Here is a 16,047-nt window from a genome sequence, read left to right as displayed (position 1 = left end):
GTATTTAGGCCTGTTAACAAATAAAAGCTGAAAGTTCTGTGTTTTTGACAATTTTGCAAGTTCACTAAAACATGGCTGAAAATATTACATAAATAAAACATTTAAAATATTTATAATGTATATTTAATAATATAACTTCTTGTAGTATACTTATTGCAATAAACATTAGTTTATAGACCTGTTTCCTTTTAATGAAGTAATAGATTTATACGTGTGCATTTTAACTTCTTATACAGGTATATGCACTTAAATATGCGCTCTTAAATTTTTCTTCATTGAGACATGTTGAATTCTTTATGCATCATTTGCAATGTTTCCAAATTGCATTGCTTGTCAAATTTTTTGCAATTTTTTACAAATGTTTTATCATTTATTTTCTGTAAAGTGGCTTCTGATCATGACATGTTCACACCTAAATGCCTATAAGAGACACGTTTAAGGGATTTTATGCAACACCCTTCATTTATTCTCTCAGGTAAGGAGAGATCCCCACTAAAGTATCATACTTAGAGGGGAATGTGCTTTATGCATTATAAAGCTTGAAGCATCAGAATCGGTTCTCCGTAACGGTCGATCACCATACCAAAGAATCGGTAATTGATATTGGCTGCAAAACTCCTGATCGGAGCATGCCTAGTTATTATAAATTTTATTTTAGTAACAAGTTCTAGTAATTCCTAGCAATGGCCACTCATAACTCCACTAAAGCCACGTGTTCAGAGTCAAAGCCTCCTCATATCTGCCTTGCCTGTTGGGCAGAGACTTCAAATACTCCAAGTGGCGGATTGCATCTTCTTGGTTGTGCCTTATATAATAAACTAAATAGGAAATAACCATCGTGAACCACCCAAACATGGTTATCAGCATCGCCACGTCAGTAGTCCTCCTGATGGCTGCGCAAAAATCCAAATCAGTTGCCACCAGGATGAAGGGCAAACCCTGAGCCCCCAGCTCATGGGGTTCAGAAGAATTGCACATAACCTCAGCGAGAGACGACGGATCCAGCAGCAGCTGTGGCATTGCCAGCTGAAGACGACAGTCACACAGCCAGGGGTTATGAGAGAGGTTAGTCTGGGCTCTGAGGTCGCCGAACGCCCCGGGGTCCAGTGTCTCCAGCAGATTAGAGGAAAGATCCAGACTGCGCAGGGAGTCTGCAAGGTCTCGAAAGGCTCCATGCTCCAAACCGACCAACAGGTTGTGGGAAAGATCCAGTTTGAACAGCAGCGGGAGCCCTTTGAATGCATCGGATGGTATGGTGAGCAGCAAATTGTTGTCTAGGTAAAGATGTTGTGTGGTGTTGGGGAGGTCACGTGGCACTGCAGTTAAGTGCAGGGAGCTGCAATGAACCACCAGGCCACTGTTGATACCCTCGGTGCAGAAACAGCTCTCAGGGCATTCTTCGTGGTGGGAGTCAGACACACACACATCCAGTTGATACACAAAAAGGGTGAGAGTGAGAGAAAGGCAGCTGGCCACAGGATTGCAGCCCATCATGCCCTCCCAGAGGAAGCAGATCGGGCCCGAACATCAAGCTCGAAATAAAGAGAGAAGAGAAGCAGTCATTACAACTGACAGCCTGCTATCGTTGCGCTTTGCTGATTGCGGAGTTATTTAGAGGGTAAATGGGCACTTGTTAGGTTAATCGCCATCAGGAAACTGCTTGTTACGACATAAATTTGGCTACAATCTTCAGATGTGCAGCGACGAATAAGAAATAATAAGGGAAACAGTGTATATGTGTGCAATTTTTTGCTGTGTTGGGTTTTATTGTATCGTTTTTCAGTGTTCACAAATTTTTGCATTCAGTAATGTCTACTGTAATAAGATCTCTATACAAATATTTAGTGTATCTGTCTGTGTTAAATATCAGGACACAAATCTGTGTAATGACAGGGGGTTAACACATGGAGAAATTGACTGAGGACACAGCTAACGTCTCAGTTTTTCCTTTTTTTTAGATTTATTAAAGGTTCTTAATGTAAAAAAAGTAAAGGGTTAAAGTCGGGTGATAGAAAATACAGTTTACAGTATTAAAAAACTACTGAAACCCCATAAATGTCCCCATAATTCACAAAAACAAGCCTCTGTGTGTTCATGCTTCTGTTAATTTTTAGATTTTTTGCTTTTTGGGGTTTTCAAAACGGGTAAAACACAATCTAAAAAAAAGCAAACTGCCTAAACATAGTTTTAAATGTTATATTTGTTGCACTTTACCAAATAGTGTTTAAAGATTTTGTTTAAATATGTATTTTTAAAGGCTGTTTTCTCAAAATGAGTATTTTTCTCCTTTATTAAGCCACAAATCTCCACTTCAGGTAGCATTTCCATAAACTAAGTTTCACAGATTTATTAATATCTGTATATTGAGAATTTTTTTTTAAAGTGGGATTTTTTTCAGACATAATTTGCCTGATTAAATATATTTTATTGTACAGTTTTTGTTTACCTCTTTTTTTATCATTTATATTCTCAATCATGATTGATAATCCTTTCTGTAAAAACGGTTGACTGTAATATGTCAAAAATTAAGGATATTTTACCAGAATTCATCCAATGTTCAGATTTTTGTGCTAGAAATGTACGCAAATTAATGCAAATTTAATCAAATTATGCCACATTTGCATATTCAAATAACATTTTACACAACTTGTAACAAAACGTGGTCTTTCATAACATTATCAGGGAAGTCCGGTGAAAACTACTACTTTTAGTTTTACCCTTTTTAACTGCAGTGTCTTGCCATTAAACTAAAACATTCAAACGATTTTTACCAAAATAATACAGCAGTGGAGAAAGGGATGTAGTAAGAGTGGTTGCACATAAAGCTTGAAAACTTTATTAAAAAGGTAATATTTACCTGACAGAACAGATGAGAAATCCCGTTAGGACTGTTGTTGTGGTTTTTACCGCATAAACACGTTGTATTTGCCGTGTTGCGCTTATCTCCTTCTAACTTTTCAATGATGATTATTTGTCGTTTATTCAGTATGTTCAAACCGCCGCGATGTGACGTCTCTACATCGCCGAAACAACGCCTGTGACGAATCCAAGATCACCTTTAAACAAATTAAACGGGTACAAGTTAATCCCTATAGACGTGGAAACCAACTTTACCGCAGAGGAGCATTTGATTTCTGGTCTGGTTTTTTAGAGCAACGAACCTTCCCCGAGACACAACACAAGATGGCGCTGCGCAAACGGGTAACATTTCAAATATGACAGTTGACGTTCCAGCTTTGCGTATTTATTTGCATAGTAAATCGCTGCAGCCAACCCTACTTGGTTGACCTACAAGTTATTTATTAACATATTATCACATTAACAATATTAACATACATTGGTCATCTACTAATAACTTAAATGTTGAACTACCTTTTTTCCCCCACAAACTAGAAAAAATGTTTATGTTTGTCTATAGACTTGATCGGTGTGGTCATAGCTGCACTAATAAAAGTATGTTTGCTGTTTGTTTAAACTACTTATTTAAAATGAGCTGAATCAACACAATTCTTAATTATTATTGCAACCGCTTAATTGTTTTGTGTTCGATCCACTTAAATTTATAAAAACTATTAAGTTAACTTTCCCTCATGTTGTCCCAACAGAAATCGATTGTATGGAGCCCAGCATTTTCACAGTGCACTGTATTCAACTTTTAGTAGCCTTATACTGTAGGTCTACTGATAATGATGTATTAAGTTAGGCCGATTACATTTTTGTTGTAATTGTTTATTCATTCATTCTTTTTTTTTCTTCGGCGTCCCTTTATTAATCAGGGGTCGCCACAGAGGAATGAACCGCAGTTGTTGTTAATTGTTCCTTTTAGGTTATGTAAAATTTAATCATAAAATTGCATGCCCATTTATATAAGCTGAGCAGAAATTTGGGGAAATCTTGATGCTTTCTATTTTTGTAATTTTTTTCTCAATTTTTGTTATCTCTGTTTGCTACAAAATCACATAAATAAATAAATAAATACATTTCTAACAATGTATTTTTGTCTTGTTTTTCACAAAATTACATCAGATATTAGCTTAAGAGTTTATTTCTGAAAATGAATCAAAGTTAAGTCACAGTTTGTTTAAAAGGAGATTAAAAATAAATAGCCTACATCTGCCAGTGGCATAACAAAAATAAACTCAATCCAAAGGAAAACAGATTATTATTCTAACCCATCAGATTTATTTCTTTTTTAAAAAGAATATTTCATCTATCAAAACAGGCTCTTCACTTGCCCTGAAGTGGTTTCAAATCTTTACCAGTTTCTTTTTCTGTTGAACGCAGAGGTTATTTTCAAGAATGTACTGTAGTCAGTGGCTCCTAGTTTACAGCATTCTTCAAAATATCTTTTTTTGTGTTCATCAGAAAAAGAATCTCAAAAATGGTTTGGAACCAGTGAGTAAATTGTGATGGAATTTTAACTTATTTGTGAAATATTCCTTGTGGGGTGATCCGGTGGCGCAGTGGGTAGCGATGTCGCCTCACAGCAAGAAGGTCGCTGGTTTGAGCCTCGGCTGGGTCAGCTAGCATTTCTGTGTGAAGTTTGCATGTTCTCCCTGTGTTTGTGTAGGTTTCCTCCGGGTGCTCTGGTTTCCCCCACAAGTCCAAAGATATGTGGTACAGGTGAACTGGGTAAACTAAAATTGTCCGTCGTGTATGAGTGTGAATGGGTTATTCCCAGTGATGGGTTGCAGCTGGAAAGGCATCCGCTGCGTAAAACATATACTGGATAAGTTGGCGATTCATTCCGCTGTGGCCACCCCAGAATAATAAAGGGACTAAGCCGAAAAGAAAATGAATGAATGAATGAAAATACTCCTTGCTTAATTTTTCATGAAGCAAGAGCTAAAGTTATAAAGCAAAGCAACAATTCATGCATAAACATTTCATTAAGTCAGTAGAACTACTGCCCAACTAGACTATCACAAATCAGTCAATAAGTTTTTAAAACATTGTGACTCCACCTCCTTTATTTCAGTTCAAGTATATGACTCAAATTTGCTCTAGAAATATTGTTTCATCATGGAGCAAATGAACATAAATATCAGACAGAACAAACAAACTAATGATTTTAAGGCAAGTCACTGCAGGTCAAAAGAGTAAAACATTAACCTATAGTTATCACTGTACTTCCCTGTTTGATTGATTATATTACAAACTGTAAGCACTTTTTGTTTTACAAGATTCCTAAAATACTGTTTAAATATGCAAATGAGGCATTACTCAAATAAATATGCACTCATTTGCATTTCTAGCACAAAAATCAGGTTGAGAATGTTGGTTTAATTTTTTTATATATAGAGTCAGTTACATACACACACACACACTGTAAAACCCAACAGTCCACCTTATCAACTGAAATGAGTGTAGTTAACTAAAAATTTACTCAAAGTAATTCTACTCATTTGAAAAGAGTTTTGAACTCAGTTTTGAAGGCAATGAGTTCATTAAATACCTCATTACTTACAGAACTCATAAAGATTAGTTTTTTAACTTAAATGGTTTGTAGCAATCGGTTTCCTCAAATGGTTTGAGTTGCCTTAACTTATTAGGTTTTACAGTACTCAGTTGGTTTAGCAGGTTTTACTGTGCTCAAATTGCTTCTTTTACTCAAATGGATTAAGTTCACAGTACTCATTAGGATTAGTTTTTGAACTTAAATTGGGTTAACTTATTGGGTTTTACAGTGTGTGTATATATATATATATATATATATATATATATATATATATATATATATATTTATATATATCTATATTTATTTATTTATTTTTTTTGTAGAATATAATGTTGTACTTAATCAAGGAAACTATGAAAATATAAGTCAAATTATGAATACAAATAAGTTTTTGTCTGCAGTGTCTCACCTTAGCCATAATTCACCCAGAAATAAAAAATACTCACTATTTACTCACCATAGTGGTTGCAAACCTTTATAAGTTTCTTTTTTCTGCTGAACACAAAAGAAGATATTTTGAAGAATGTGGAAATCACCATAAACAAATACCATAGAAGTCTTCTCTGTTGGACACAAAAAAGAAACTCAAACGGGTTTGTAACAAGTAAAGGGGGAGTAAATTATTAAATAAATTAATTATCGGGTGGACTATTCCTTTAATTTAATCAGACAAGTTCATTTCAGCACACAGTCTACTGCGAGTTATTATAGTTTATCAAGTTCCCTTGGATTTTGTAATATTTCTGATATTGCAATGCAACGCAACCCATATGAAGTAATACTACAGTAATTTATAGTAAATACTTGTGTTTCTGAACCACAGAAACACAATTGAGAAATTAAGTTATGTGAAGTTATTGTGAAATACTTGAATTAATCTGTTGTGCCAATGCTATAGTTGCTATGGGAACACACAACTATAGCAATATAAACAAATGATCCAGTTTTCTACTATAAGCATATTACAAAACACCTGTAGTAAAACTAAAGCATTTAAAAGTATTTATTACAGTTATCAGTGATCACTATAGTTAATACAGTAGGCCGAAGCATAAAAAGTAGTTGTACTATACTGAATAATACTTCACAGTTAATAAAGTATGGTTCATAAACGCTGCAGGCCTAGTAATTTACTATAAATGGCTATAGCATTTCTTCACATGGGAAAGTCATCCCAGTTTCACATCTGCAAAACAGACTTTGAAAAGGTTTTACACCCTTCTTAGTGAAGCCCATTCACTGTATTGTTTATTAAACCAACGTCTTGAGTCCACATCAGTATTAAGATCTCTTCCACTTGTGGATATCATCCGCGTTTTCCTCCAGCACCGCCTTCACGTCTCCCAGCGCAATCATCAGCTGCGCCAGGTAATACGTGACCATAATAATGTGCCTTTTGTATTCAGTATCGACCACATTGAATTTTGTGAGCGCGATGGTGAGGTCTGAGGCCATGAAGACCAAGCTGCCCAGTAGGATGAGCGGCCGGCGGGTGCGAGCCGCCATTGTGGCCATGATGACGATGAGGAGTACATAACCTCCGATGGCGGGAACCAGGACGTCAGCTTCTGGATCCAGCTGCAGGAAGGGCATCAGGTAAACATAGATGCCGCTGCCGAACAACCACAGCGCCAGGTAGAGGAAGAGGAAGGAGAAAGATGAAGACGTCGATGAGTATCGAGAGGACAGGAAGGTCACTGAGTAAAGCAAGTGGGCCAGAGCAAAACAGCCCATTCCTGAGGGAGAGAGCAGACAGAAAACTGAAATAAAACTCCCAGCGGGAAACTTGTTGTCAAAAGGTCAAACATGACGTCAAAACTGATAATTGGGTAACACTTTACAATAACAGTACATGAATAATGATGTGTTAATATGTAAACTGACTGTATTATGAACTAATGATGAGTTAATGCACGCGCTAATAATGAACTAACTTTAACTACAATATGAGTCACATGAATTCATGTGTGAATAACAGCTACCTTAATTACTTGTTAGTACATGATTGTTTGCTAATTAATGTATTAATTACCACAATAGTTTATGCTTAATGTAACCATCATGATCTCATGAGCTGTTAATGTATAATTATGTCATGACTTTACTAAGGGGCACATTAACCCATTCTTTAACTATGAACTCCTTATGCATGTCCAACTAGTGTGTTTACACATAACAATAGAAAAGTGTCAACTTCAACATGAACAGTTTAAGCAGGAGTTCATAAGGAGTTAAGGATGAGTTTATGATGATGTGCCCCTCCAAGTAAAGTCATGATATAATCATACATTAACAGCTCATGCGTTCATGTTGGTTACATTTAGTTGACACTTAAATGTTAATTAATATATTAATTTATAATTAAATAAACTTGGTGTGATTGGTTTTAACATAACTTTATTCGTTCATGAGCCCCCTCACATATGTGACACAAACAGGACGTTAATATCACCAAACATTCTCATTTTATTACGGTGTATCCATATAAATAGCCCACCCTGTAGAGCTTGTGCTTGCAAAATTCTGTCATACGGCAATGCGAAAAGAAACAGGGTTAATCAATATGACATTAATAAAAGCGAGCGATTCCTCCTTATTTTAAGTTTCTAATTTTAAATTGTCTTCTAATGGTCTCACGCAATCACCTGATGTGATTTCGCAGGTAAGAATTCACCAAGCTTGAACTTTCGAATGCAGTGAAATGCGAAACACGTGCTTGTGTTTCTGGTCTGCCGTATTCGCATGCCTGTGAATGGAAGTCTATGGAGCGAAAAGTGCAGTGTGATCACACCTTTACAATAGAAAGTAGTTTTACCCACTATTACTCGTTTAACAAACTATTAAGATCTTCTAAAATTAGTTATAAAATATCTGTATATTGTTATAGAGGTTAGTTGTTTTTACTTTTCTTTTCTGGCTAAAAACATGCTCTCACATTATTAGTGCTGTGTAAGCATCATCTATTTTACATAGATATAAAAATAAATTGGAACTATTGCATTTTATGATATGCTGTAATAAATTTCAATGTTTCTTATGATTTACCATGTATATGTAGACATTACATGAAACATTAGGTTATGAAAATTGACTTGAAAGTCTTGGAAAAGTCATGGTATTTTTGTAGTAAAAATTTGTATGAACCCTGTAGATGTGAATTGGATGTTTTTTTATATGCAGGTAGTCAACTGATATTATTATTATTATGAATTTTATTTTATTTAAAATAATAATTTAATTTATTTCAGTTATTTTATTTAAATTGACACCCAGTGATTTTTTTTAAATCTAATATAGAAATCCAAAAGACTTAAAGCAATATAAGCAAAAATTACTAAATAAGAAATGGATTGAACTATAACAGACTTTTAACTAATATTTTACTCCAATTCAAATGAAAATGCAAAATATAAATGAATAAAACTATTATTAAAAGGCGATAATGATAATAAATTGCAATAAAATGATGCATAAAATTAACAAAAATAAAATTTAAACAAATTGAAATATTGATGATTATTAAATAATTGCATAAAATGTTAAATAAGTAAAACTAAAACCACAACTGAAATTAGTTTTTAGTGAACATAAAATAAAGATTTATTAAAAATGTAATATCAGCTTATTTTATTTCATTCCAGTTGCCAGGAAAATATTTCTTAATTTAACTTAACCTGTAAGAAAATAGCTAAAAAATTAAGGGTACTTAAAAAAAGACTATAAAGTATATAAAACAGCCATAAAAATGACTATAAACTTACTAAATTTAATGATCAAAACTACTAAAATTATTTTTTAACAACTTAAAAAACACTGTTCAAACTGTGATTCTCATAATCATTACCATGAACTTAACAATACAGAAAAAAGTCTATAAGACAACTAATTAAGGAATAAGTATTCTAATTACAACTAAACAATAAGCATAACTATATTAACGACAACAACTAACATATTATTATTAATTAATAATTATTTTGTTTATTTATGCATTCATGTGAGAGTAAATTTCCATGTAGTTGATAAAATCCAATCAATCAATCAGTCAATAAATGGTCTAAACATATAGGCTTCCTAAACAGAAGTCTATTATTTTCCTCTTGACTTGAGGTTGACTTATGACCTGTACATGTTCTTGATAGGCTCTGTGTCAATAACCCTGATTATCTCATGCTAAGATATGGTACAGGGGAAAAAACAACCTTTACCATGAATAAAAAGTTCAGGCCAAATTAGGCAACAGTCTCCGCCTGCTGACAGCAGCAGCCCTCCGGCCACGCCCACCAGACTCCGCCCCCCATTATAACTGAGCACCAGAAGGACCAGTGAGAGGATGGGGGCTGCTTTAATGCCTGCGGCCAGAAGAGATGGGGCCGAATCTGGGATCCACAGGTAGAAGTAAAGCGTGCAGGATGCAATGAAGGGGAGGAGATACAGCAGCACAACACACCACTGGAAAAGAAGAGTAATAGATAAATATTAGTCTGTGCACAGTATCACAATGCTTTTACTAAACATTAAATGTAATTATCTTTGTTATGAAGATATTTACACATGATTTGAGTGCTTGAAAAATGAATGTGACTACATTTGGATCTTAATGAGTTACTGGATGTGATAAAAGTGCACCAATAGGCCTACATGCACTCAAAAAATGACTTCGGCAGCGGGACCATGCCTTACTTTGCCTCTTTAACCAATCACCTACTCGCTAAAACTTAGTGCCCTGTTCAAAAGCACTGTTCTTTTCAACCCAGGGTCATACGGACAACGTACCTCTATATACATTTCTGGAGAGTGTAAAATACATGTCAGGACGTAATTTTTTTTTGCAGTTTTGTTTTTGCGAATCCATGAGAGGCTTCTGTGTACGCTTTTTGAGATGTCAAATTTCTCTCGCAAGTGTCATCCGCGCCTGCTGTTCTCACGTAAATCCACTAGAGGCCGCTGTTGACTTACTGTTTGAATGACTGACCGATCGACTGACTTACCCTCCTCCTTCCCTAAACCCAACCAACAATTTTCAAAAGCAATCCAGAAAAAGAAAAGCCCTCATCTGATTTTTACCAAGTTTTCAGATTTTACCACACTTTACCCTGTTAGTTACTTGTTTATTTTATTTTTTGGCTTCTGTCTTTGTCTTACCTGCTTTCTGGAACTGTTCTTCACCGGATTTGAACTCAACTCCTCTCTACGTCTCTAGTCCGCCGACATACATGGCGAGCTAACTGGACAAACTGGTTACAGTGGGAAAGCCGTTCATACGGAGTTCAGCAGTCAGCTGGAAAGCGCGAAAAGAAATGGCGTCATACGGCCTCGTACCATTTGTTTTAAAAAATGAAATGCAGCTATACGTACTTCTGGCTACATAAATCACGATCTCCAGAAACGTATATAGGGCTATGTTTTCAGAATGAGCATGTTGATTCTTCTCGTTCTCTCGAACTCACCCTCCTGTGAGGAGACAGCACTACCTACTGCGCCACTGCATCGCCTTGTTGCATGCGATTTTTTTGAGCCAACTTAATTATTTTATCTTCAATTCACATAAATTTGTTACATTAACTTGATCGATTTGTGTTGATTTTGTGGTCGATTTGTGACAACCTGAATTCATTGTGTGGATCCCTGGATTACAGTGTAAAATAAATTATGCATGTAATCTGATATAATATTTGTTACACTTTGGACAAACATTCACAAATATGTAAATATATTTTCAAATATGTAATTCATGGACTGTTAAAAAAAGGAGACATATCAGAACTTGCATGACAATTATTAGGTGAATCCACAAACACTGTTTTTAATAAATCCTCCAACATCTTATAACATCTTTGTTGATAAATAAATGAAGCTTAAACTTTTCCCATGCTCTTAATAAACACTTAATGGGTGCGTTCTAAGTGTAATATAACACCCTGCAAAGGGCACTGCAAATTGAAAACAATCATGGACGCCATCTTGAAGTGTCATTCCAAATTGAAGTGCACAAATCTGGCCATTTTGAAGTGCCCTTCGGGGGAAAGTTTTTTTAAGGGTACAACTGATACATACTTCAGGCCACCATGATCCAAGTGCAGGGAGGCCATACCTACTAATCTGTCACTCGGAAGGGTAAGCCCCTTCAAAGGCATTAGGGCATGATGGTGAGCACTTCTGAATGCCAGTGAATGACTAGGGGTGGATTCCAATCTGAAGGACTCATCCCTGTACCCTGATTACTTCTGAAGGTCACTTTGAAGGGATTAGAGCATAGGAATGAGGCTTCGGAATTGTGTGCAGTGTGTATCACAAAAAAGCCTCCCTGCTCAAAGGATAACTTCCTGAAGTGTTGTGCTTTTAATAATTCCTTACATTTATATAGCGCTTTTCTGGATACTCAAAGCACTTTACACATTTTTTGGAGGAATCTCCTCATGCACCACCAATGTGCAGCATCCCCCCGGATGACACGACTGCAGCCATATTGCGCCAGACGGCACACCACACACCAGCTAATTCGTGGAGAGGAGACACAGTGATGAAGCTTTTAGGAGGCCATGATTGACAGAGGCCAGTGGGCAAATTTGACCGGGATGCCAGGTTGAACCCTTACTTTTTTTTGAAGGACATCCTGGGATCTTTTAACGAGAGTCGGGACCTCGGTTTAACGTCTTATCCGAAAGACAGAGCAGTATAGAGTCCCCATCAATATTCTGGGGTATTAGGACCCACACAGACCACAGGTTGAGCGCCCCCTGCTGATCTCACTAACACCACTTCCGGCAGCAACCTAGCTTTCCCATGTGGTCTCGCATCCACATACTGACTAGGCGCAGCATTGCCTATATTCAGTGGGCAACTGTGTGAGAGTTGCAGAAGGCTAGCTGCCTTTTCAAAATCTTTCATTCCAAAGGGCCCTTCGAAGTGGCCAGATTTGTGCACTACAATTTGAAATGACATTTCAAGATGGTGGCCATGATTGTTTTCACTCTGAAGTGTCCTTCGGAGAACAATATGTCATGTTTGGATTGCAGCTAATATTTTTTAGACATCCACTAACCAGTTAGCTATCAACAAAGATGATTAATACCAACACAAAATAATGAAGTTAGCTTGATTTTCTCACCAATTGAAGTGTAACGAACATGATTAAAAAAACAAATTGTTTTTTTAAATTAAGATTTGAATGGGATTACCAATCTAGACCCATTCTGAAAACGTACCTCTGTATGCATGTCTGGAAAGCGGCAAATACGTCCCAGGAGGTACGTTTTTTGCAGTTTTTGCGCATCCACTGGAGGGCGCTGTGTAAGTTTCATTAGATCTCAAATTTCTTTTGCGAATGCCATTTGCGCATGCTGTTCTCACGTAAATCCGCTGTTGACGTAAAGGCCGCTGTTGACTGACTGACCCACACTCCTTCCCTAAACCCAACCAATAGTGTATTCAAAAGCACTGATTGACCCGTCCACCCACTTCCCTAGACCCAACCGACAGTGTTTTCAAAAACAAGAAAAAGAACAGCCCTTGCGGCAGCCTGATTTTTACCATGTTTTCAGATTTTACCACATTTCACCCTGTTATTTAATTGGTTATTTTATTTTTTGGCTTTTGTTTTTGTCTTACCTGCTTTCTGGAATCATTCTTCGTTGGACTCAAACCACGTCATCGCGGTCATCTCAAGTCCGCCAACATACGCAGCGAGCCACTGGACAAACTGGTAACAGCAGGAAAGCCGTCCACACAGATGTAAGCGGTCATTCCGCCCTATAGCGTTCATTTTAAAGACGAAATGCAGCCAAACGTTCTTCTGGCTACATAATTCGTGTTCTCCAGAAATGTATATAGGGCTACACTTTCAGAATGAGCCTATGTTGGGATTACATTCAATCTGTGCATTCCAAATATAACTGTAAACAATCATGGCTGCCATATTGAAAGGGCCGTTTGGGATGATGGGTACAACTGATCAGGCTTATCCCTATGCCCTAATCCCTTTGTATCTGTCACTCTGGAGGGTAAACCCCTTTGAAGGCATTAGGACATGAGGATGTGCCCTTCCAAATGTGCCCTCTCCTAACTATTTATCCACTACCCAGTTAGCTTAAACCAGCAAAAATGATTTATTGTAGTCCCAACACAAAACAGTGAAGTTAACTTAACGCAGAAATGTAAGTAGATTGAAGATCATCCAATGTCAAAAATATTCAAGAATTGTTTTGTTTAAGCTCATTTTAACCCAGTCATTTTACAAGCAGCAAAAATCAATATTTGTAAATATATAGAGTATATAGAGTGTATTTGTGCTCAGGTGTGTGTTCGCTGTGATTACCGTGTTTCTGCGTTGTCTTCGGTCGAAGGCACTTGTTTCCAGGATGTCCATCTCTCTTGCCTGCGCTCTCTCACAGGCTCATAAAGGCAGCGTTTCAGATGTTTCCTCCAGCTGATAGACCTGCAATGCCTTTGTCCACTGTATGTGTGCCAGTGTGCTTCATTGGCTGGGGCAGGACTGGACTTTGGACCATTATGAGTGATGCGTTATCTGTCAAATTGTTCTGCCATAAACAAAGTACACCCCTCACTCTCTCTCTCTCTCTCTCTCTCTCTCTCTTTCTGCCTATGTTTCTCTCTGCATTATGGCCTATTACCCTGGACTGACATCATCGGTCAGAGCAAAGGTTTGATGACTGAGACACAAGTTCAGGCAGATAAACGTTCTGTTTTTGAAATTAATGACAGGAAATGAGCTCTCTCGCTTTGTTTTCTGGCATTTTAGCTTCTTTTATTCACTTTCTGATGTCTACGTGGGTGTCAGAGTAAAGACAGAGTTCCAAGTTTTGAATTGTAGCAATGTAGTTACCTACAGTTTTGTCTTTGCTATTATAATAGTTTATTATTATATTAAAATAATGGCGAATTTTCTTAACATGTATTGATCATTTGTGGATTTAACTATATAGAAAACAGATCTGTAGACATTTTTCATTATGTTCACGCAAATGAGGGTACCACAGAAAATATATAAAAGGAAATATAATATAATATAATATAATATAATATAATATAATATAATATAATATAATATAATATAATATAATATAATATAATATAATAAAATATAATATAACAAAATATAATATAATATAACATAATATAATATAATATAACAAAATATAATATAATATAACATAATATAATATAATATAACAAAATATAATATAATATAATATATGACATTAATTCTATACATTTTAACTGAAAAATGTAAGAATTTTTCTGTATAACTTAGACACAATAAATTACAATTGTCATATATATATGGATGTATGTATATATATATATATATATATATATATATATATATATATATATATATATATATATATATATATATATAAACGATAATAATAGTAATAATGATAATAATAATAATACAATAAAGAACTAAACCTAAACTTGCTTAATTTCATCTTTCTGCTGGTTGCCCAGGATTTCTTACTGTACTAAATTAATTAAAACAAATAAAAGGGAAAAAACTACATATGTATGGAGCCAGATCAGCTTAAAAAAATAATACATTTACTAAATGAAAATTCATACATGTACTATTCACACTTGCAAAATCCAATTTGTAAATTTGTAAACACACAAGTAAATGTGAATCGTGTTTTGAATTTACAGAATAATTTTTTGTATTTTTTACTGAATTTACGAATTGGATTTGTGTATTTACAGTATGAATCGTGTTTTGAATTTATGAATTGGATTTGTGTATTTATGAATTGTGTTTTGAATTTGCTAATTGGATTTGTGTATTTTTGAATCGTGGTCTGAATTTGCTAATTGGATTTGTGTATTTATGAATCGAGTTTTGAATTTGCGAACTGGATTTGTGTATTTACAGTATGAATCGTGTTCTGAATTTACGAATTGGATTTGTGTATTTTTGAATCGTGTTTTGAATTTGCGAATTGGATTTGTGTATTTTTAAATAGGGTTCTGTATTTACTAATTCAATTTGTGTATTTTTTAATCGTGTTTTGAATTTGCGAAATGGATTTGTGTATTTTTGAATCATGTTTTGAATTTGTGAATTGGATTTGTGTATTTTTAAATAGGGTTCTGTATTTACTAATTCAATTTGTGTATTTTTTAATCGTGTTTTGAATTTGCGAAATGGATTTGTGTATTTTTGAATCATGTTTTGAATTTGTGAATTGGATTTGTGTATTTTTTAAGTGTTTTGAATTTACGAATTCAATTTGTGTTTTTGAATTGTGTTTTGAAATCATGAATTGGATTTGTGTATTTTTGAATCGTGTTTTGAACTTATGAATTGGATTTTGTAAATGTGTTGTGGATGTATGAGTATTATTTTGTAAATGCATTATTATTGACACTGATCTGGCTCCATACACATGGAGCCATTTAAAAAATAATAAAACACCAAAAACTGACTACAAATTTATTAAAACGTTTATTATTGAATTAATAAAAACGGCAACAATAAAACAAAACTTATAATTTAAAATGACTGTTTCAGAGTATGTATATTTCTCTCATGAGAATAATAGCTCTCATATTATTACAATGCCCCTTTAAAA

General features: G+C 35.1%; 2 protein-coding genes across 2 annotated transcripts; both read right to left on the bottom strand.

The window, feature by feature from the left end:
• Nucleotides 1-673: 673 nt before the first annotated feature.
• Nucleotides 674-1,494, bottom strand: lrrc3cb (leucine rich repeat containing 3Cb). Its single transcript, XM_056450408.1, has one exon. It carries the CDS (start codon nt 1,492-1,494, stop codon nt 703-705), a length of 792 nt encoding a protein of 263 aa, XP_056306383.1. The 3' UTR covers nt 674-702.
• Nucleotides 1,495-6,443: 4,949 nt separating this feature from the next.
• On the bottom strand, nt 6,444-13,952 carry tmem86b (transmembrane protein 86B). The gene is made up of 3 exons (XM_056453240.1): nt 13,776-13,952; nt 9,667-9,910; nt 6,444-7,194 (listed from the first exon to the last, which is right to left on the bottom strand). Exons 1-3 carry the CDS (start codon nt 13,824-13,826, stop codon nt 6,740-6,742), a joined length of 750 nt encoding a protein of 249 aa, XP_056309215.1. The 5' UTR covers nt 13,827-13,952; the 3' UTR covers nt 6,444-6,739.
• Nucleotides 13,953-16,047: the final 2,095 nt, after the last annotated feature.

This window comes from Danio aesculapii, chromosome 3 (assembly GCF_903798145.1).
Source record: "Danio aesculapii chromosome 3, fDanAes4.1, whole genome shotgun sequence".
In the NCBI taxonomy this organism is placed as follows: Eukaryota; Metazoa; Chordata; class Actinopteri; order Cypriniformes; family Danionidae; genus Danio; species Danio aesculapii.
This window is presented reverse-complemented; position numbering and strand designations above follow the sequence as displayed.

What these genes read in the sequence shown, in the direction of transcription:
- lrrc3cb (XM_056450408.1), bottom strand. Translation starts at nt 1,494, where the DNA reads ATGATGGGCTGCAATCCTGTGGCCAGCTGCCTTTCTCTCACTCTCACC.
- tmem86b (XM_056453240.1), bottom strand. Translation starts at nt 13,826, where the DNA reads ATGGACATCCTGGAAACAAGTGCCTTCGACCGAAGACAACGCAGAAAC. An exon ending in GAAGACAACGCAGAAACACG is followed by an intron (nt 9,911 to 13,775) that starts GTAATCACAGCG and finishes CTTCTTTTCCAG; the next exon opens with TGGTGTGTTGTGCTGCTGTA. An exon ending in GCCTGAACTTTTTATTCATG is followed by an intron (nt 7,195 to 9,666) that starts GTAAAGGTTGTT and finishes TCTCTCCCTCAG; the next exon opens with GAATGGGCTGTTTTGCTCTG.